The sequence below is a fragment of the Octopus bimaculoides genome, chromosome 21 (genome assembly GCF_046866305.1).
Source record: "Octopus bimaculoides isolate indiv1 chromosome 21, ASM4686630v1, whole genome shotgun sequence".
Taxonomy (NCBI): domain Eukaryota; kingdom Metazoa; phylum Mollusca; class Cephalopoda; order Octopoda; family Octopodidae; genus Octopus; species Octopus bimaculoides.
Genome location: NC_142948.1, coordinates 19,103,896 through 19,127,390, shown reverse-complemented (window position 1 = coordinate 19,127,390; position 23,495 = coordinate 19,103,896). Strand labels below are relative to the sequence as shown.

At 35.0% G+C, this 23,495-nt stretch overlaps 1 protein-coding gene across 50 annotated transcripts in view; it reads right to left on the bottom strand.

The window, feature by feature from the left end:
* LOC106874170 (uncharacterized) overlaps positions 1 to 23,495 on the bottom strand; it is a 312,709-nt gene that overhangs the window by 43,017 nt on the left and 246,197 nt on the right. For 49 of the 50 annotated variants that reach the window (XM_014921803.3, XM_014921805.3, XM_052975460.2 and 46 more), the window contains 2 exons: positions 20,526 to 20,585; positions 18,217 to 18,920 (listed from right to left, as the gene is read on the bottom strand). In XM_014921803.3, the coding sequence (XP_014777289.1) occupies positions 18,217 to 18,920; positions 20,526 to 20,585 (764 nt within the window). Of the gene's footprint in view, positions 1 to 1,750; positions 1,905 to 18,216; positions 18,921 to 20,525; positions 20,586 to 23,495 lie in introns of those variants that run through there. The other variant, XM_052975461.2, reaches the window with a different exon arrangement.

Below are 23,495 nucleotides of genomic sequence, written 5' to 3'. Positions count from 1 at the left end.
CATAGGACTTTATTGTAACAGTGCAGCGTGATTACACAGAATTTTAGTACACAACAAAACATACAACCTATACATTCATCATTGTTACTATTTCACGCATTCAACCATTCTATTGTTACTTTATTTAGGGTTAATGTTATTTTTGTTCTAGACACGGAAAGAGCAAGAAGAATATCACTTTAACAGTAGGCCAACACTGTGCCTCAAGTAGACAGGATTCTTTCGATTTGTGACCAAAATCTGAAAATGGATTAACTGAGATTACTCATCCATGTCCAAGGCAGACGTATTGAATAGCTCCACCACCCAACAGAGAAAAAGTCTCTTCAGATTCTCATGTTTTTAACATTACAATTTTGTCAAAACGAAAAACATTTTTTTATATTTCAAATTTCCACTCTATCCACCGAGAGTTCGTTTTTTAACTAGTTTTCGAAAATTTCGGGTGGGGTTCCACGTTTAAAAATACAAAGATTACTATTCTCAATTTTTTTTTTTTTTTTTACTTCAGATATACAATGTCGATTGCTTACGAAATTTTCTAATTTGTGATCACAACCCAACTAGAGAGTTGTAAAACTTCCATAAAATATGATTAACATGAGTAGACAAAAACTGCCTCAGTATATTTAAGACTTAAAAATAAGGGAGATGACTCCAAAATTTTCGTCAAACATTTTACTTTCAGCCATATTGTTTCGGTTTACTGGTTTCAAAGTGATAAGTGAAAGAGGGGGGGGGAGAGCAGAGAGAGAGAGAGAGAGAGAGAGAGAGAGAGAGAGAGAGAGGTAGAGTGGGTGTGTGTGCAAAATTACAAGTCGGCGCAGTTGTGTAGGAGGGGAAAGTAAATCAGGTTTTCAAATATTTTCTATGGTTTTTTTTGCGTAATGATTAGAAGTGTGAGGGAGGGGGATATTTTCTAAAGTCAACTCTGTTAATGTCTTCCATTCATCGTCTTAGTAAGTCACAAAATACATAGATTGCAACGAGCACACGCCCAAATAATTGGGTTTTCTTAACTCATAAAGCTAATCAAACATTTTAATCGAATAAAACTTAAATTTACATATAATCATAGACCATATCGAGTTTATTTACACACACACACACTCACCGTAATGGCCAAATCACTATCGATTTCTTTCCTTTTGTGACTTTTAATTATTGGTTATTCGATTCCAATGTAATATAAGACAAGATAATGCACGATCGGTTTTACGAAGCAGAACTGATCAAGCCATATTTTTATTTATCTATTCATTTATCTAGCACTACAGTCTACTTGTTATTAAAATGTTGATATTAAATATAATTAAATATTATTTATATCCTTTTCTTATTGAAATAAAACTATTTTGTGAATTTCTTTCACAAACATGGATTTGTTTTTATAAACGTAAAACCCATTATCTGAGTCGATTAATTAAGTTTTATACAATTTAGCTTATACTAATACCGACCTTTTGGACATTTATTAAACGAATACAAAAACTTGATTTACCTCATATTTCATTCACACCCCGTTATTAGTAAATAATAAAGACGCAGAAAAGATTTTTCACTTAAAAAAGGACAATAATTGAAAAACTTGAACGTTTGTGACAACTTGCTGTTTACGAAATCGCAGGGACACTCCACCTCAAAGAGGAAGATAAACAAGGGTCACAACATTTTTGCGCCTTCCCACTTTGTTTCAGAAAAAAAACTTCCCGGAAAATGCATATTTTGAAATGAAATTTTACACAGATCATTTTCAAGGGTGTAAATTACTGCCAACATAATAATTTTATTTCGGAGGAATTCGGAATCAGTGTACACCCTTTTGTTCATTTTAAAGAAATACATTTCCGAGTGTGTTGTTAACGTAATGTATTCTTTAATGTTGATATTTTATACATTTAAATCTGAAAAACAAGTGGAAAATGTTAAAGTTACAAGAAACTGTCAAAAAAAAAAATTATAAACAAAATCATACTTGACACACTCGAAAACGTATTCCTGCAAAATTTAATTAGGAAAACAAACATTTTTCGAAAAGTTACGAAGAAACAAAATCGGCGCATCAACCCGTAGTTACGCCAATAAACATAAAACGGTGTTATAAAACAAAGAATCAATTCTGTTAATAAAATCTCTTTAAAATATTCCATAAAATACAAACCTTTAAAGGGAAGTGTGTCGAGGAATTAAAGTGAAGTAGATTGGTTGTTTCCCTTGGAATAGGAACCCTGTACCACCAGCTAGAAATAGCAACCAAATTACCGTCAAACTACATCCTACTGTCTCAAAATAAAGTTAGGACTATCCACAACATATCCCACACTATTTACACGTGTAGTCTAGTCAGGTGAGCGGAGGAATGGTATATCTAGGAAAATAGATCTTGATTAACACCTCATCTCAGTTTCACTTTTGACCCGAATAATTCTGTTTTATTTCCGTTCTAGTTTGACCGCGATCTTGTACATGTAAAGATATTTTTATTTTTTTCTTCCAATTCACGTTGCCACCTGTCTTCGAAATGTTTAAGAGGAATAGGTAGTGACTTAATGTTACCATAGTATTTTAAAAGAAATTTCCTATCTCCTTAACCCGTTGCCTAAGGTAAGGCGTGGTGAGTTTCGTTTAGTAATCTATCAAACTCAGAAATGAAATGACACTAAAAGTTGTCTTTTTTCTATAAAACTGAAGTATTATTTCGATATTGTTTATATATAGAAAAAATGGTTGGCCTTTCTACATGGTAAAGCCCCTGAGACAACAATTGTCAACATCAAATCGAGGAACTTGATTGCAAGGAATTATATCGCACAAGATATTTCTGCATGGCTTAGTGTTTGCAGTGTTACACACCCGATCGTGTGTTCGATTCCCGCACCGGACTGTGTAACTTTTTTTAATCAAAACACTTCATTTAACGTTGCTCTGCGATCATTTCGGCGTCAGATATGTGGCACTCAATGCCCCTGTACAGAGGCAGTGTTGATTTGATGGATAGAGTGTTATGTGCAATATAAACACCTGATCATTATTAACAATCATCTATGCAGGTTTTTCAGTTAGAAATTGCAGAACCGTCTTTCTTGGACTCGAAAGACTACCATTTTAGTCTTTTGCTTTTTGTCTTTTGATATGATGAATTTTATAAGCATCGTTGGTGTTTAATTCATAATTCAGAAGTATTCTATAAGGAATCGGTGGAGAATCGCCAAACATTGCCTTATAAAGTTTATGTATTTGTGGGTAGCAGCAGCAACATACATTCAATAGTATGGTCTTGACTAATCCTTATATTTTACTTCATTATTTAAAAAATTATAATGAAATATATCAAAAGTATTTTATAAAAAAAAAAAAACTGGATTTTATAATTACCATTTTGTAATATTACGTTTGTTTTATTTCATTTCAAAAATTCTTGCATCTTTATTTCACCAAATTACGATATCTTTTGATTTCGGTAATTTCTCTTTCTGATCGTTAAACGAGACGTCGCCTCTACTGTTTCTTTCTTTTTCTTTTTTCCCCAGACGTGAAACTGCATTAAGCAATGTATCCTATATTTTCAAATTTCAAGGAAATGTAGCTGCTACTTCTCGCGTATCTAGAGGCCAACATAGACGCTTAGTTGTTTCTTCTATAATTAACCCCGATAAAACAAACATGTGATTTGAAGGAATTTGGCTGCTATTTCTATTTGAGTCACCGACTACATGGTAGCTGTCTCGGTGGCTCGTAGAGGCTTTGCGAAAAGTTAATCCTTCCTTAGAAAAAAAAGGAAGTGAAGGGTTACAAACCGGGAGGAGTGGGGTGGAATTTCGTCCTACGTGGTTACATGCATGTGCCAGAGTGCCCTTGGTAGCAGGCATGAGTGATGAATGGATTTTGTGGACAATTGGTGAGGAGTATGTATATGTATAGCAGTATGTTTAAATACTTGGTGTTGTTTAGTGTGAGTGACACTGGTGTGTGCACATGTATGTGACTAAATGTTTCGAGGATGTGTGTAGGATGGTGGGAGAGAATGTACAATTCAAAGCGTGTCATGGAAGGAAATCAGGGGAACAAATCCAAGATAGTAAATGACCAAGATATTAAAAGTTCAAGAAGGTTTTCTTTTAAATGTTGGAAGATAGATAGGCTTGTGTGGATTGGAGTGATTAAAAATGGCTAATGGAAGAAAGAAGGAGCAAAGGGAAGGACGAAGCTAAAGAAGATGTACACGATCTAAGTAGTTATAGAGTTGGTAGAGGTCAAGCAAGTCGACAGACAGGTGGAAAAGAAAGCAGGGTGTGATTCAAAGGTGCAAATCAAAATTCCTCATGAGAGAGAGTAAATGTGTGTGTCCATTTGCTGATTTGGATGTGTGTGTATATGTGTACGTCTGACAAAAATGGTTGGTGAAGGAAGATGTCTACATAAGTGAAAGTTGTGTGTCTATATGAGAGGGACAGTCAAGATCGGTTGGATAATGAAGCATGTATGTAAAAATTATTAGCCTAAAACTGGAGTAGGATGAAGGGCACAAAGAGGAACATATGTGGAATTCTTCAATAGGCAGTTGGGAAACTGGTGAGGAAGTACTGGCTCAAACGATAAGTGTCTGTTCTCTCTGGGAACAAGAGGTTGGACACCAAACTGAAACAAGAGAGGCCTTTGGTAAAGTAATCAGAATGGAAATTTTAAGTGACAAGTGGTCTTTCGCAAAGTTGGGTATATTCTGAGGTTCATTGCAAACTGGAGTACATAGACTATGTTGGAAGAATTTCAACAGAGAGAGTCTCTAATGTGGAAATGTGTCAAATGGGTCGAGTGAGAATGGTGATACGGAAAAGAAAGGACAAGTGAGGCAACAGACTGGAGTAGATAAAACTAGAAGGGAGGTGGGATAGTTTGCTGTGGAGAGACACAGGATGTAAGGTTGGAGGTGTGATCAATGAGACAAGCATGACAAAAGATGGCTTAGATAAGGGTTAATTAGACAGGCTCTGCATCAAATATGAGTTACAAAACCAAGGTTGTGGATACAGAGATGGCAGAGAAGGAATTGGGAGTAAGGGACGGCAGGTATGATGTAGGGGAAGATAAGAGGAAACAAAAGTCGCAATAGGAATTAATAAGATTTAAGAAAACGGAGGTAGTGAGGAGGGGGTGATCAATAGAGACACAGATGTCAAAGAAACTGAAGGGGGTTTCAAAGACCAGGAGGTGAAAGGAAGAGGAGTAAAAGAGCTGATGAAGGAGTTTAGTTCATTGCAAAGATAGATTTGGCACCTGTACAATCATCAATGTAGCAAGGATGCAGCCTTTGGATGGGACCAGAGAACTGGGTGTATTTAGAACTTGATATAACTTCTAAATAAACTGGGGGCATTATTGTGCCATGTGTTTATATATATATATATATATATATATATGGTAACAAAATGTCTTCATTATGGGATGTGTAAATTAATTGAACAGGGAATTGTTTGGCAATATACATAATAGACAGTACTAAAACAGAAACAAACAACATCAATGAACCTAAAATACATCAACAAAACTGACATTAAAAAACCCAATTTTTATAAACAAATATTCATTTATCAGCCTTTATAAAAAGTGATATGGCTGGGTTGAAATTTATATGGTTCTTGTGTGAAGTAAATTGTCCTGAATTCGAATTTACCTGGTCGATTGCAGATATGGCTCAATCATAGGAAGGGTAGCTTCAAATCAAAAACATAGTTTGACCTTTGTTTGAACAAAAATTAAAGAATTTTGTTTCAAGGCAGCAATGGTCTGAACAAAAGAACTGAACTACTAGCATCTTGTATGCACAGAGCTAAGTATCTTTTGTGTAAGTACCAGTCTCTCTGACTTTCCACCTGGTTTGGCAATAAAAATGCTGATTTCGAAATATTTCAAAAACTTATATTTAAAATATTGCTTACAACAATGCAGTTTCATAAGGAGTTCTTAGAATGACCTCCCTTGTATGACATTGAAGACATTTGGTGTATTCCCACAAAAAATAGAAATGAAATGAAACGCTAGAGCTTGAAGTAGCTTCTTTCACAGGATTCCTCTGAAGGAAAAAAGAAAAGCATTTTCTTGATGACTTATGTACATATCAAAATATATTCAAAGAGATAATTCAATTCTAATGTACAAAAGAGTATTCTACAGTTATGTATTGAGTTCAGTAATTTATCGATTTTCTGTGAATAAAAAGAAATTTATGCTTATATGAGGAATGGATTTTAAAACAAAGTAGTTTCAAAAAGTGTGGAGGTTGACTGGTGATATACAGTGGATATGAAATAAGTGCAGATTCTGCTTTAATATGAACACAACAGCTGAATATTATTGAAGTTAGAAGAGTGGAGCAATGTGTGTTAGGAATATGAGAAGGTTTGACAGAGACAGATTGGGTGCCCATACATATACATTCACACACACACTGGTTTTTATATATACAAAGACACTGGTGATGAAAGCTGGTGCTACGGCTACGACCTGGAAACGAAACAGCAATTAAGTCAATGGAAGCATTCAATGTCACTACACCCCCAAAAAGTGTCATTTTGTTCATCATTACATTCTGAGGTCAAATTCCGCCAAAGTCAACTTTGCCTTTCATTCTTTCAAGGTCGATAAAATAGCAGTCGAACACTGGGATTGATTTTATCAATTTACCCTTTCCCTTGAAATTGCTGGCCTTGAAATTCGAAAACAATATTTATTGATTATCATATAACTCTCCAATAATATGTTTTGACTGAACATACCAGAAAAAAAGTTATAAATTATTACTTTATGAGAGAGACTATGATTTTGAAGTTAGTTTGTTAAGTGCTATCTATGAACCTTTCAGTAAATCTGTACTTTTGTAATTTTCTGCTGATTTAAAAATCATTAAAATACATACATAAACACATATAGCCATATAAATGTATACACACACATACATATAGATGTGGCTAGCTAGATGTGGTTTGTATCGAATGCTGCTCAAGTAAGCGATACACAGGTATTATCCAATCCAAACTAACATCACATATATATATATATATATATATATATATATACACACACACACACACACACACATGTATACACACAGTGAATTTGAATTAGAACTACTTTGGAAAGTAACAACCTGTCCAAAGCATGCAAACATGAAAAGCGGTTTAGATAGACAGACAGGTATACACATGCCTGCATACATGTATCGACACACACACGCACACACATCCATACATACATTTTCATAAAATTTATCAAAAAAATAAAAAGAACTGCTGAAATGTTTTATAGACATATTTATTATTATTTTTTGTATATCGGACACACACACACATATATATATATATATATATATATGTGTGTGTGTGTGTGTGTATATATATATATATATATATATATATATATATATATATATATATATATGTATATATAGTTTTATTTGATTTTGCAGAATATTCAACAATTCTGACATTAAAAAAAAAAATTTAGACAGATACATGCATTGTGGGAGGAGGCCTGGAAGCAGTAGAGGAAAGCTATAAATATTTGCATTAATCCTGTGATCAGATAAATCACTACAAAACAAAGTGGGATGCATGGGGACTGAGCAATGGGTGGTGGATATGTAAATGCATTTAACACATTGGAATCATTTGATTTAGTCAAACCATATAACTATTCTTATAACAAGAAAGTATATGATCCCCGTAGATAACTTGTACATATTTTCTTTAACCAGAAAAGGGGAGAAGTAATGCCAACCATGGCAGGGCTGCAACTCTTAACTGGAAAAGAAAAAAAATGAAATCAAGCAAAGTAATCTGTCCAAAACTATGGCCTTGGCTATGATCAGTGCCTTTATTAACAACAATAACAACTTGTAAAATATGCTGGCACAAGGTCAGAAATTTGTAAGGGAAGTAATATATCACCTGAATCAACTCAAGTATATGTTGAAAGTGAGATAAAGGATAAGAATTAATCCAGGCTGGATTTGAACACAGAATGCATCAGGACGGAATTAAATAGTTAAAGGCATATAATCTACTTCTGTCAATCTACTGATGTTTTACTACAACAAAAATGCATTCTTATTTAGGCAAATGAAATTGTGTCACATATATGCATTTTCCAAGAGCAGTAATTAATTTCTTATATTGACAGTGACAAAGCAAAGGTGCACAGTACTGTGGAGCAAAGACTCTTTTGGCATTCCCATCATAATTAACAAGTATGATAAGTCATAGAAAATTTTGAGTCTCTTCACATTTGTACTTAAAGAATAGGTGGGACTGTTTTCACTCCTAATTCTCTTGTTACACCTCTGGTATAAAGCCTCAAATTTGAAAGGAAGTATTACAGACAGTTTTATTGATCACAACAAGTTTTTATTTTATCAAATCTCCAAAGTATCAGAAGTAACATGATAAGGAAAATGATAAGTTCTAACTTAGATACAAGGTCAAGAAATATGGGAGAGGTGAGATGTTGATTTAAATCAAGGATTCAGATTTACCAATGCTGGAAAGATGATACACCAAGTGAGTCTTGAGTTTTTAACTCTGAATGCATATGGACATGAAAATATCCCAGGGTAATTTGTTTGTTACTCTATTGATTTGCCAGTCCTCTGTTCCAACAACAACAACAACAACAACATATAATATAGATATATATATTCACACACAAATAGTGATACAGTACTCTCCATGAATTTTCTTTCGCAAGATCAAGGCATGATGATAAGATGTTAAGTGTGTATATGTGTGTATGTGTTGTATGTTATCACTTTTCCATGTTTGCGTAGATTAGATAAAATTCACTGAGGCAGATTGTGTATGACTGGATGTTCTTCCTGTCATCAACTTTCACCTATTTACAAACAACGTAATATTTCCCTCGACCTTTGAACATAAGCAATAAAATGGCTTTCACAGAAGATAGCAAAGAAAAACATTTGTATGATGGTGACACATATGATAGCCAGATGGAAGAAAATAAACACATGCACAAAAGGCATTTTTAGTTTCTGTCCACCAAATCTACTCATGATATTTTGATCAGCCCAGGACTGTACAAGAAGACACTTGCCTAAAATGCTATGCAGAAGAACTGAACTTGTAACCACATAGCTGGAAAGCAAACTTTCTTGACCACACAGCCATGCATGCTCCCATACACACACACAAACGTGTGTATATATATATATATATATATATATATATGTATGGTACTGCTCTATTCAATTTACCAACAACTTACAGTAATTTTTTTCATGGCACCAGCACCAGAAGAGTTTCCTTGTAGTACACAAAGTGAAAGGAAGAAACAGATTTGTTGTTGTGAGAGGATGGTAGTGGAGAGAATAGCAGGGGGAATAATGGAGGAAACAGGGAAGACAGGAAGGAAAAGAGTAATGTCAGGGATCAATATAGAAGACAGCAGGAGACAAAGTGGTAAGGTAACAGGTGGATTGAATAAGATCCAGTAATAAGGCAAGTTGGTTTGCTCTCCATGCCTGCATGGGTTGGGCAGTTTGGTCAGGATCCATGTCAATTCTTATTGGAGTTACATAGGTTTATCATTGAAAGATGGAATTAGGGGACAGACTAACAGAGACAGTGCTAGGAAAGTGCATAACAGTTGAGAGAGGAAAGAAGTAGTGCCAGGGAGAGAGAGAGAGACAGAGTCAGAGAATGATAAAGATGGTGAGGTGGGTTGAGTAGCAAGAGAAGTACTTATAACACATGCTATATAAGGGTGGGTAGTGGTGTATGGAGGAGAGGTTATGTGATGAAGAGGAATCAGAGCATGTCCTCAAGGTAACATGTCTAAGAGAGTGTTAGACCAGAAAAATCAGGGAGGGTGGTTAAAGATTAACAGAGTGCAATCCCTGTTCACTCAAACTTCAAAATTCAGAAAGCTAGAGCAAGGATGTGAGTGGTTAAGGTAGGGGTTAGGGATATTTATAAATATTTGAATATATAGAAATACTTAAATACACACATAAATACGTTAATGCTTGCTTTTATGTCAAGTTATACCCTCAACGTGAAACTGATGGATTACTCAATGCTTTTTAGTAGAATAAATGTTTATTAAACTTTTACACAGAAAAAGTTGACAATGGAATTTCAGCTTGCTCACCTTCAAGTCCAACAGGTAGAATGATGTGATCAAACCTTCAAGTAAAGATTACCAAGTACCAGATCCTTTTATAGGATTACAAAGAAAAGGGTTGGTAGGCATGGCTATTCCTAGTCAAGGTTTGTGGTTTGACCACAACGGGGGAGTATTAGAATTCAAGGTCAAAACATCCACTGATTGTTGGACACCAACTGATGAGATCAATTTCTCTTGGTCAAGGCCTACTTTCACCAAAGATGTATAAAAGTGAAAGAATTTTACAGGCAATCACTCTTGGCAGTGCATCTGCAGATGAATGCAGAAACCTGGGCAAGACTGTTTGAGGAAGAACCTACAGTAGCCCATACATACATGTCTCTCATCTCCAGACCATTAATGCAGAGCATCTTACCCAACCCGCTAACAATTCCTCCACTCCACTCACTGAACTGGTTCTTTATTATCAACCAAAAACAATTAAAGACAAATTACCTTGGTAGAATTTGAAATTAGATCACAGAGCATCAGAACAAATACCACAAGGCATTCTATCCATAACCCTGCTAATTTCCATTGCATGTGTGTGTGTGTGTGTGTGTGTGTGTATATAAATAATCAGACATACTGGCCTCCATGCAATTTTCTGTTAGTTTTTGTAATATGTATACTATCTCATCTTTTTGTATATATCTATGTAGAATAACACTTCCTATGTGTTGCCTCCTAATATAAGATACATGGGTATTTATAGATATATATATACACATACATATATAAAGTGTCTTGCTCAAGGATAACGTGCTGCTGGGTGTCAAACCCACAACCTTACAATCATGAGCTGACTAAGCCACTCCACGTTGCTCAAGTCCACTTGCCTGGCAAAAATGAGCTGTACCTGTAATTCAAAGGGCCAGCCTTGTCACATCAAATGTGTCACACTGAATCCCTTGAGAACTATGTTAAGGGTATGCATGCCTGTGGAACCACCTGAATGTCAATTACATAAGTAGGATGTTTCTGTTGATTGAATCAGCTGGAACACTCATTGTCGTAACCAACAGATTATAACGTACATCTGTATATACATATACACATTACAGAATTTTTAATCTCATCATCTATTTTTCAGTTGTTACAATTTTTGTAACAGGATCTTTTATAAGGTGAAGATATCAATCCCTGTCTACCTCTCAACACAAAGGACCAAGTGCTGCTTTTGTCTGGCTTCTACCTATAAACCTTCCCAAAATTACACATGCACAGAATAAATTTTTTTTTTCATTCCGCCTCCTATATAAATAATCTTTCCTTAATAAATAAAACCTATACACTTTGTTTTATATGTGTGTTTGTATGAGCATATTCACACACAATATACATACATGATATATATCCATTATTCAAATACATACACATCTCTTTAGATGTATATATGCATATCTGTAAAAAGTGCTTATTTCAAAGCCTGCTTTGTATTGGATGCAGTAGTTGAATTATTTTGTATCTAGCCAGTGTCTGTCCCCTTAACTCCAAACTTAATGCTAACCAAGCCTTTTAACAATAATCTGTATGATAAGTTTACAAAATTTTATTAACTATTACAGTAAAATAAATCAGACCTTTTACAATTTTTGTGGGGAAAGAATTGCTTGGAAATATATTTGTGCCTCAAACACAATCTCACATGTTTAGATCATGATTCCTAATCCCAGATGTGTACATGGTATCATCAGAGTGTTGGACAGAATTTATTGCGGTAGTTATGTGATTATATTCAAATTTGAGCCCAAATCTTGCTAAGGTCAGCTATGCTTCACATCCTTTCAGAGATAAAAAGAAAGAAGTACCAATTTAGGATGAGAGATTATTGGAAATTGCAAGGAAATCAGACCAGATGTCCTGTAGTATTTGTTTCTGATCTTCCTGGTCTGAGTTCAAATCCTGCCATAGCCTAATTGGGTGGTAGACTTAATCAGTTGCACAATTAAGACCACCACCTAATACTATGGATACCTTTAGCCTGCTCTATTGCAAGTAGTCTCTACTTTGAGGAGATCTTCCCCCCGTCACTAGTCATGGAGGTGATCAAAAGGTCTTGGGCAGAACCTACCCACTTGACTTAAAAAAAAAAAAAAGACACAAATTTGAACAGGTTTGACTGAGTTTTGGAAGAGCTTTCCCTTATGATTATTTTCTTCTTTCATTTCTTTTTTATTCAGATGTTTTGGACAACAGTGATGAACTGTTTTTTTTCTCTTTTCTTCTTTTCAAAATTTCATTCTTTCACATTTTTGGCCCCAATTGCTAAATTTCATTCTGGTCCCCTTTTGTTGGAAGAATTGGATTTTTCTTCAGTTTGTGGTATTCTTATGGTTGAAACTATTGAAATTTCCATTCTTTAAAAATAGAATAATTGTAATTTCATTTTTTCATACTCTACCCTCCATCCACCCCCAGTACCCTCACAATTTTTCAGAGGATCTCTCCTGGACAAGGTACATACTTAACACATATAGGGTTGCATCCTAAACACTGGCATTTCTCATTGGAGTCAAACAATATTTCAAATCCTGACAACTTCTAGCACACTACAAATATCAGTGTGTATGTAATGACTCCATTATGCACCCACAATCTGAGCTGCTCTTGAGAAGGGCCCACCCACAATCTGAGCTGCTCTTGAGAAGGGCCCCTCTAAATGATTTGCATTAAAATCAGATGGATATGCTGCAGCCAATGTGCCCAAGCATGCTCTTTCTCTCTCTCTTTTGTCCTTGTCTTTTGTATCACTACTGTAATAGCCCTTGTTCTTTGGAGGTAGCTGGTTTTATAGCTTTCATGGGTGCTGGGGTGGTTAAAATGTCAAGAAATAGACTTTTGGAAGTTTTTTTTGTTTTTTTTTTACAGAATGATAATCCCAGTTGCCCAACAAAAGACAAAGAGTAAAGCCAGACCAAAGTTCTGGAGTAGAGGCAAAAATGTGATAAAATGAATTTTTCAAAAGAAGTAAAAGTGGAGAATTAAGGAGAATTATGAGAAGTGTATAAAAATATGGCATTGTTGAAATATCGAAATAAAAACAAAATACTGCTTACAAATATATTTTGACATTTTTAATTACTTTTAAATTATTAAAATGTTTTTTTTAAATCTTATAATAGACATGCTTTTAAAATGAAAGTATAGCTTACTTATACATCATTGAACCTTATTAACCATTAGCATTTAAATCAGCCATATTTGATCCAAATATCCCACCTGTTTTGTGTTCAAACAGGCCAGATCTGGCCTCTCACACCTACCCTACAATGCCATTCCAAAATTATACAATAACATCAGCGAAATTGCAAAGCTAAGAAGATAATGCATGATTAATTCAAAACAGTTTGAATAAATAAGCACTACATTTGATAGAGTAAGCGGAAGGTTATCAAAATATTTAATTTATCCTTGAAATACTTGTTGCTTTTAAAATGAAAATATTTTTTCTCCCTGAAATAAATACTATTTCATTTTCATTTTGACACTTAAATTAAACCACAATGTTTACTTAATATATTCTTATACTTTATAGATGTATATGACACCCAAATATTAAAATATATGCTGCAGTTCTCTACATTTCCTTGAGAAAATCTTTTTTATCAAGATGGTAAATTAGAAACTCATTTCGAAAAGTAAACAGAAAAATTATTTGAAAATTTTCAGAAGAGAAATTTATGAATGAAGATGTCTGTCTATTGCAATAATATACAAAAATCGAAAGGTCACCAGCTTTGAGGTACCATCACAATGTAAATGGATTTGCACTTACATAAAATTACTTAAGTGATGTAAATGTCACACAATAGGGTCTCACTGTGGTTGCTCAATCTGCTAGAAAGTGGGGCCAAAGCTATTTTTAACAGCATTAATGAACAAATGTTCTGATATAATCACACACTTCCATATTAAATAACATAATAGCATAAATACAAACAACATCTTGAAAGGTAAGACAAAAACAGGGGATTCTAGATGTTTAAAACAAAAATCCCAAGTTTTCAAAACAAAAATAAAAGAATGTCAACATCAAAATTTTGTTTTCCCAAAACATGAGTAGACAGGAAGTAAAGATCACAGTGAATATGCTACCATTTGATTTGTTGGAAGAAGAGGATAGCCATGCTGAAGCCTTCAAAACAGACACTTGAAAATGAAGTTGTTTATGAAGCTATATTCAAATTGGAATTATTAGAGTTTTGCAATATTTGTTTTAGACCAAACTTCACTGCCCCAAAGATTTGCTGACATAGAAATACATGACTCTGTTTTATGATCACTTGCTCCTACAAGATACATACACAGACAATATATATATAAAGTATATGATTAAACTTATTAAACAAAGTTCAACAAATTCAATCATATTTTACATAAATGGAGAAGATTAAGTGTTAACGTGGATGATAATTTTTTTATTCATGTAGCTGTACAATTGTTTCATATAGAAGACAATAAATTCATTTTAAGAATTTGAGTTGTCAAAAAGTACTCGTTAGTAGCCAAAAATAAGAAAAAAGCTAATAAAACGTTAGGATTGCATAGGTATGGTGTTCTTATTCATTTCTGTAATGTGTTATAGTTCTTGGAGTCATGTCTATTTAAAACAAGACTTGTTTTAAATAGACATGACTCCAAGAACTATAACACATTACAAAAATGAGTAAGAACACCATACCTATGCAATCCTAACATTTAATCTTCTCCATTTATGTAAAATATGATTGAATTTGTTGAACTTTGTTTAATAAATTAAATCATATATTTAATATACCTATATAACTTTTCATATCCATGCTAATTTACACCAGTAAATTAAAAGTAAAGTATGAAGAAACAACGTTAGAAATCTTTTGGAAATTACTCCAATTAAAGGATGAATTTGCATTCAACCTTTCAAAAAATATATATATATATATTAACTTATATTTTATATATATATACATATATATAATCATCACCACTTAACATCCAACTTTTATGCTGGCATGAGTTGGATGATTCAACAGGATCTGATGAGTTAAAGGACTGAGTCCACTGTCTACTTCGACATTGTTTCTATGACCAGATATTCTTCCCAACGTCAATGACCTTACGGAGTGCACTGGATGCTTTTTTCTTGTGGTGCCAGCACTGGGCCACTAAATTATCTCTCCTTCTCAACCATGATACCTCTTTCCCTTTCTCTCATCCTTTCCATGACTCCTGTATTCTGCTGCTCTTCACCTCTGTACTGGCTGTCATCACTTACTCCCCTCTACCTTCACTCCAACTCATATTCAACATTGACCACTCCTCCTCACCATTCACTATCTCACCCTTCAACTCTAACCATCCCTCACTCGCACCCAACATTCTTACAACCTATACCTACACACCCACCCTTCCTGTTTTCTGTCCTCACTCTCTCTTCTGTTCACCTTCCAGTACCCTGAAGGCTCACACTTTCAAGCACCTGGATTACTCCCACCTACTCATTAAACAAGGAAGCTGTGCATCTCCTCTATAGCAAGACACTTGTCCTACTCCTTTCACACTTTAACTCTCAACACCAAACGAAAAACTTCTTCCCTCTCTACTGTAGTCCTGCTCAGTTGAGATGGATCATAATCTTGTGAGCTCCATGGCAACCTCACATCTCACTACCATGTAGCACTGCAGCTCTCTAAACTTTCTCCAGTATATTCTAACTCTGGTTACCATCTTCCAGAGCATCTTCCTCCACTGCTAATTAGGTTACCTAGATAACAACCTCCCATCTCATGACTATCTGCCACATGTTCTGGTACGGACAAGTCCTCTGTCTCCAGAAAGGTCATCCTACCAGGGCTTTACTCTCATTCAACGCAATAGCTGCGGGCTGGAAAAGGCCTCATTGTGAGGCTTGCACCAGATGGCTGGATGTGATTGGTGAAGATCTCCAGAGGCTCGACAACACCTTGGAGGATGCAGAGGGGCTAGCAGGGGACTGCCAGCAATGGAGAGCACTGGTGGGCCTAGTCAGCTCTATGCATGATGATGTCACTGGGACCACTAACTTGGAATGACCCCAGCCACATCAAGCAAGAGCATGAAGCCAAGCCAAGCTAAGATAACAAAAGCTATCTACTACCTCTAAAGATCCTACTGAGTGTTTGAGAAAATTTATTTCTGGCATGTTCTTAATGTTCATTAAGAACATTTTGTGCATGTACCACATACAAAGTCTATTTTCTTTGTCAACATGTCAATGATACTACTGCCATCAAAGTGCAAAGCCATGTGGTCGGGAAGCAAAGTTCTTAACCACACAGCCATGTCTGCACCGCTCTCTCTCTCTCTCTCTCTTTATGCAAAGTCTGCCCAAAAAATGCAAACACATTTCAGGAATGGAAAAATCTGTGTAAATATCTAATTTGTATAAGTACCTCTATAAATATAGACACCTCTTTCGATGTTTTATCAAATTGCGATAACACAGAATAAATTGCAATAACACTGAATTAAAATATTAATGTAGATTTTTCCTTTCCTGAAGTTTGTATACATTTCTTTGGCAAACTCTGTATATATCATATATACATATATATATATACACACAGAAACACAATTACATATATACGTGCACAAATACACAACCTGTAGGAAGAGCCAAACACATTTGCAGGTTCTAGATGAGTGAGACTGATGTTGTTTAAACTGTTGCAGATCACCTGCCTGCAGGAAAGATAAGAATGGGGTGCCTGAGTGGTGGAGGGGCAAGACCAGCCAGCTCCAAGGGGCAAAAGTCATTATGGTAGCAATAAAAAGGACACACATGGGAGAAACATGCCACACTCAAGACATTTTTTCTTTCAAAATATTTATAAATATAATAAAAAAAAAACTTGGTTAGAAAATCAAGCTGATTAGCAGATTTCATTAACAATTCTTTACATCTGTGCAAGGTTACAAATTTTTGCAGTAACTGCTAATTAAGTCTATCCTTCTAATAATAAATACCACTAGATATAAGCCCTCTATTGATTCTGCCATCCTCAATAAAAATTCTGATGATGATGAAGAATGATATTCATGATAGGCACTGAAATAGCATTCGAGACTAGGCTTGTTGAGAACCTCCCACTCCACTACAGTCTTTATCACAGTTGTAGTTACAGTCACACAAGCTCACAAGTTAAACTAGTACACTTCTGTTATTTTGTTTTATCAAAGATGGATGTTGTTGATTCTGGCAGGATTTGAACTTACAATTTAGAGAGAGAAGACTAATAATCTCCTCATCATTTATCTAACTACCTCACCTTTTAGTTACTCCACTACCCATTCTCAAAACAATGGTGATAATGATAAAAATTGATAATGTAGAGCCAAAATTTTTGTAATGGAGTATGATATAATGAAACAATCCTTTACATTACAGATACATATTGAGGTGTGGGGGGGGGGGGGGGGGGGTCAACCAAAAAAATCTATCCTGCATCTCGAAGAGGGGAAAGGAGGGAAGCAAACTCAAATAACAAACATAAAATATTTAATATGGCTCTCATTCTCTGTTATTTCATACCAAAAAAACAACCTTACTTAGTAATAAAAAATATGAAATTATCATTATTGTTGTTGTTGTTGTTGTTGTAGTGGATATATAATTATGTCAATTTTGTCTAATTAAATATGGAAGCTATAAAAGCAAGAAAACAAAACAAAATGGAAAAATAAATTTCTTCTGACAGAGTTTGATTAATTTGATATTTTCAAATAAAATAACTAAAGTTGGGTTTGTGTAAAAAAATTAATATCTTTTATATTCTACACACATATTTATACATGCTCACTGACTCATTTAGTAGTGTTTTACAAGATCACAGGATTTAACTCCCCATTCTTCAACTGCACATGCTCTTGTCACATCAGCATAATGTATTATGTTAAGTGTGTGTGTGTGTGTGTGTGTGCACATGTGCATATGTTTTACACATATGCTGAGATAAGCACACATCAAAGGCATTGTGGATAACAATGACAAAACCAAAAATGCTTCATTTAAGCATTACTTACCAAGAACTTTCGCCAGATATTGTAGTTAACTCCACTTTGTCTTTATTATCCAAGTTATTGTCAACTAAACTACCAATGGCAGACTCACTGCTCAGTTCCACAGATCTACCAGTTCCATTCACGTCTACTATCTGTGGTGTCTTTGTACTGCCATTAGAATCAGCGAAACCTGAGTCATCCATACCAACAGACTGATCAAAAGAAACAGATAATCTATTCTGAGATTTATCTTTGTCCACGAGGCTGTTTTCGGCTGGGTTGACTTCTGCATTGGTATCAACATCATTCTTCTGTCTGCTAATGTCCTTCAAAGATGTGCTGTCTTCAGCAAATGGTTGATCCAAGCTCTCTTGGCTGGAAGCCAGCTTCTCTGATGAATTTGTCTTTAATAACCTATTGCCTAGGTTTGTCTTGCTTTTACCGAGGATATTCTGCAGAATTGGAGACTTGAATTTTGCACTTGTATCCCCACTGGAATCATCTGACCGTTTGTCCATCAACTGTTTCAAAAGTGGAGACTTGAATTTTGCAGCTGTCCGTTCTTCTTCAATATTTTGCATGTCCTCTTGTGATGAAGCCTTCTTCATGTCGTTTGCAACAAGAGTTGTAGAAGCTTCCTCTTGGCGCTCATCAGGTGAAAGTTCAGTTGATGAGTTGCTACTTCGGCTTGGGGAACTCTGAGCAGATTTTGTTGAGGATTCAACCTTGTAAAAAAAAAAAAAAATTTAATTTAAAAAGAAGTAAAAAATTTATTTCTTAGAAACACTATCAAGTGTTGTTGGAAAAATGTATAATCACCTGCACATAAGCTACTATATTAATTCTGCTGATTAAAAGGCTAATATGGAACTCACAATATAACCATTTTGACAGTTTTTCCACGTGGGCGGGAAGTGTATTAGTACAGTAAATCACTATTCATATTGACTGTCTTCTGTTAAGATCATCATTTGATCTTTCTTTTGTTATTTCTGATTTTTTTTTTTTTTTTTGTCTGAAACTTTTTTGGGGTTAAGGATACATTTCAACAACTCTATCATTAAAAAGCATCTATTTAGCAATCAATATATCTAGCTCTTTATCATGCTGAATTTAATATTTTTTTCAATTTAAATTTCTTAGAACATTTCTATTTTATTACTCTGTGCTTCACTCTTCTTGCTTTATACATTAACTTATAGCAGCTGATGACTTTTACTATCTTAACACAATGCCCCACACTTTCCACTGATCAATCTAGTCTCTTTTGATATCACCAATTTCATTAAACAACTGCTGCACAATCAATTCTCCTAGTCTGTTCCTCTTAGCTCGCAATCTATATTCTATAATCATGTACACGTGTCTGGAGCCCAGTGCATTTGAAGAGTACTACTATTTTTATTTTAGAAATAAAGGTTCCTGTTTTAAATTTATTCTGACGCTATGTACATGGCTATGGGGGTGGGGGTAAAAAGTTCACTTGGCAACCACAGTTTTGGGTTCAGCTCATTGTATGTGTGTATGTATCTGTGTGTTTCTCTCATGTCACTTGACAATCAGAGCTGGTTTGTTATGTCCCCTTGACATAATGCTTCCGGAAAAAGGATAATAGAAGACATAGCAAATGTTGATTTGATTAACTAAACCCTTCAGAGTGATGCCCCAACAGGGCTGCAGCCCATATAAGAATAAGACATCTGATGACAAGTGGAGATCAAACTGATTGAAATGCAGTGTAAATGTAAATACTAAAAATGTTTCATTTATAAAGGTGTTTATAAAAATGTTTTGTTTATAAAGATGAAGCCAATGATCCAAAGAATTATATTATTGCTGAATTAAGCAGTATGACAAGGCTAAACTTTAAAGGAAAACAACATAGGAATAAAACTATATAATTCATCAAGATGAAAATGTAAGTTTGTGATGTTCATGCATCTTACTTGAAGTTACTATAATATTTACTTATTCTCCATCAAAGAGATTCTTGGAATTAAAAGCCACTCAACCTTGTAACATTTTCCATGAGTTAGTTTAATGACTACTACTGTGTCATTTCATTTTCTAATTTTTAGCATTGTCAAATAATTGCAACAGATAGTAATCATGTGGCATACGAGATACACTATGCAATATCAAGATAGAAACTTTCAACTCCACACATCATTATACTTTTCCTGTTCTAATAAGAGATGTAATAGAAATTGAAATGTATTATTCTTCATATCCAATATACCATAAAAATACGTAGACTAGTATTCTCAACACAGGTACAAATTTTTTGAGGTCGATGAGTGTAAGAGAGATAGATAAAGCAGAAAACTCACTTTTACTGTATCAACTACATTTGGTTCAGTTTTCACCCGTTTCATTATCATCTCAAGGCGCTGATGAGAAAGAACAAAAGACACATACATGAATAAACATACAATAAATCTAATTATTTCCATAAATTATTTAATTTTCAAGAACTGATTTCCTTCAGTTGTTTTTATCTTTATTAAATGGATTTTCTAATATCAGACTTTTAAAGAAAAAGAGAGATAAACATAATTCCTGAAGTGACAAAACTGCACAGTCAACAACTTAAGCATTGCGCAAAACATCACACTGTTCTTCTTCAGTTCATTCCATTGTTTCAGATATTTGCTGACAGAACATTATTAATTTCTTTGGATTCCACAGTTTTACATGGTTAGACAAGAAAGGAATATCTATTTAGTACTCATAGGAAAATATGTATGCACAATACAGGAGGCAAAGAGAGGGGAGATTGTTAGAAAAAGGAGAAAATTGAGAAATTGTTTAAAAAAACAGAAAAAGGATTGCACTATTCATGACCTTTGCAAGCTCTACCAAGTCAAAAATTTGTACAATTGAAGCAGATGATGTTCAGTTTGAATATGTGAAGGTCAATGTCTGCCAGAAAAATATGGAAGGGGTTAGGATTTTGTCAAGAGTGGCAGTTTTGAGAAGGAAAGACTGCAAGAGTACTTAGTGCAGGATCCAGGAGGTGAGACACTGTAGCATGTTGAAAGGAAAGAGATATGGCACGAAGGGCCTGAGTAAAGAGTGTGAAGCTAACTAGCTTTGAGCTTGTAATAGAAGTGAAAGAAAGAAACAGAGGATATTGTATGCCTGCATGCTAATGATTGTAGTATATTTATTGATCAAGGAGTCTTTGTTAGTCAGTCAAATGATCTTCTTTGGAAGCAATCTGGGATGTTTGTGTTTGTAGAAGCAGCACCATGTATGCCAGCGATAGTTTGATCTGAGCTGTAATTTACATGTGTTTCATAGAGGACTAACAAATAGTCAGAGTGAAAGACTTTGCTGATGTCAAGTACAATAATATTGTTTTTGCACACAAGATAGATCTGGCTTTCCAAAAGCTACATTGATGATTACTAAAGAAGGAGAAAGAGAGATCCAAGGTAATTGAAGATGTGATTGTTAACAACTTTTCCCAATATCAACTGAATTGTTGGAAGTGAGTGCAATAAGTTGGTAGTCAACAGAGTCAAAAGGGTTCCTTCTCAGTTGAAAGTAATGTGAGATACTATAACATGTTTTTTTTACAGTGGGATAGATCCAGCAGATAGAATAAGAGTTTGACAGTGAGAAGCTAGCTTTGATGTGAACTGTTAGAGGGTGATGAAAGGGTTTATATAGGGACCAGTAACCTTGCAGAGTTAGAACAACTGGAAGTGGTTTCCATGCAGTAGCTATGTCTATTAGTGATGAGACTATAGGTGTAAAAGAGGAGAGTGTGAAAACATGGTTGGCAGTCATCTTCACTAAGAAATGAATCACAGGAAGATTATAGAAAGTGGTAAAATCCTTCTTGGCAAGGAACCAGTAAGCTTTGCTGCAATTTGGGAAGCAAAAGTTTCAAACCATGTGATACATGAAGGCATCATTTGCTCTTTTGATGATAGCCTTACAGGCATTGTGGTGCAGGTAAAAACCTCCAGGTGTTATAGGTAATGTCATTGCTCATATGGATGCAGCACAGCTATTGGTAAACTACTTGAGGTTTTTGAGTTCAGAGGCTTTACTTGTCGGCATTGGTCACAGTCCAATAGTTATGCTATAACTAATGCAAAAGGCTAACTGTTTATCATCATGACCATGGATATGCATGAAGGATCTCCAGATCTGGCCAAGCGGATGCCAGCAACACCAATGGCACAGAGCCATGGTGGCTGCCAAACACTGTTTCCCAGCTTCTGTTGCATGTACAGGTATATCTAGATCTAAAACAGCTTAACTGTCGGAATGATGCTGACAGGACTCTGGCCAGTTTGTTGACTTGAAATACTAAAGAAACTAGAGAGAGGAATGCAATAGGAAGACATGTAGTGTGATGTTTTAATTCAGCAGTGATCAGATGGGTGCAGAGATAGTGATGGGCAGGTTTGGGAGATGAAAGAGATCAATGATACTTTGAGAGCAAATGTATATGTCAGGGATATGAGTAGCTATGGATACAAACTGGTGTGGGTAATTAAAAATGGGAAATGATTCAACGTTTACATCCACGATGTTGGTGTGGGAGGTGTGCATATTGAAGTCAGCAAGGATGATAACTTCAGAGAGAGAATCAATAAGATAGATATTTTCAATGCAGGATATGAGATAGTCATATTGTTGGAGTATTTTGGAGTTTGTAGATACAGCAGAGGACTAATGAAGAGAACCAGTGTAACCGAAATCACCTTTTGCTAAAATTCAGAGAAGAGACTAAAATAATGGGAAGAGTAAATTCTACATAGGTACAGGTGCCACCTTTTGGAGAAATGATAATACACAGAATATAGCTTCAAGAGTAAAAATGGGTTAGAATTAGAGGTTCCAGAGAAGAATGCATGGTTTACCTTTTAGCAAGAGGTGGTTGGGGAAGATTCACATACGTTTGTGTAGCAAAGACAGCATTGTCCATGTATTTATTGCCATTTAATATTATTGCTTATGTTTATAGAAGGAAATGAAAAGAAGAAACCCTATTTTGTAAATTGCAGTTAAATATTACGTCAGTTTTTGAAAAAAGCTCACTGGAAGTTAGTGACAGTAGGTGGATCTCTCAAAATCTTGTACTTGCTTTAGTGCCAGTCACAAACTGGGGTAGCTACCCACAAGGCTATTTCTACCTCCTCTGGTGATGAACCTCTGCAGGAAAACTTATTACATCTGTACCCTGTGACAAACAGTGACACTACACAAGAGAAAGTCATCAGTGACTTGATGTTCACGAAAACAGCCATGAATCCTCAAACCAGTGGTTGAATGTTTACAAC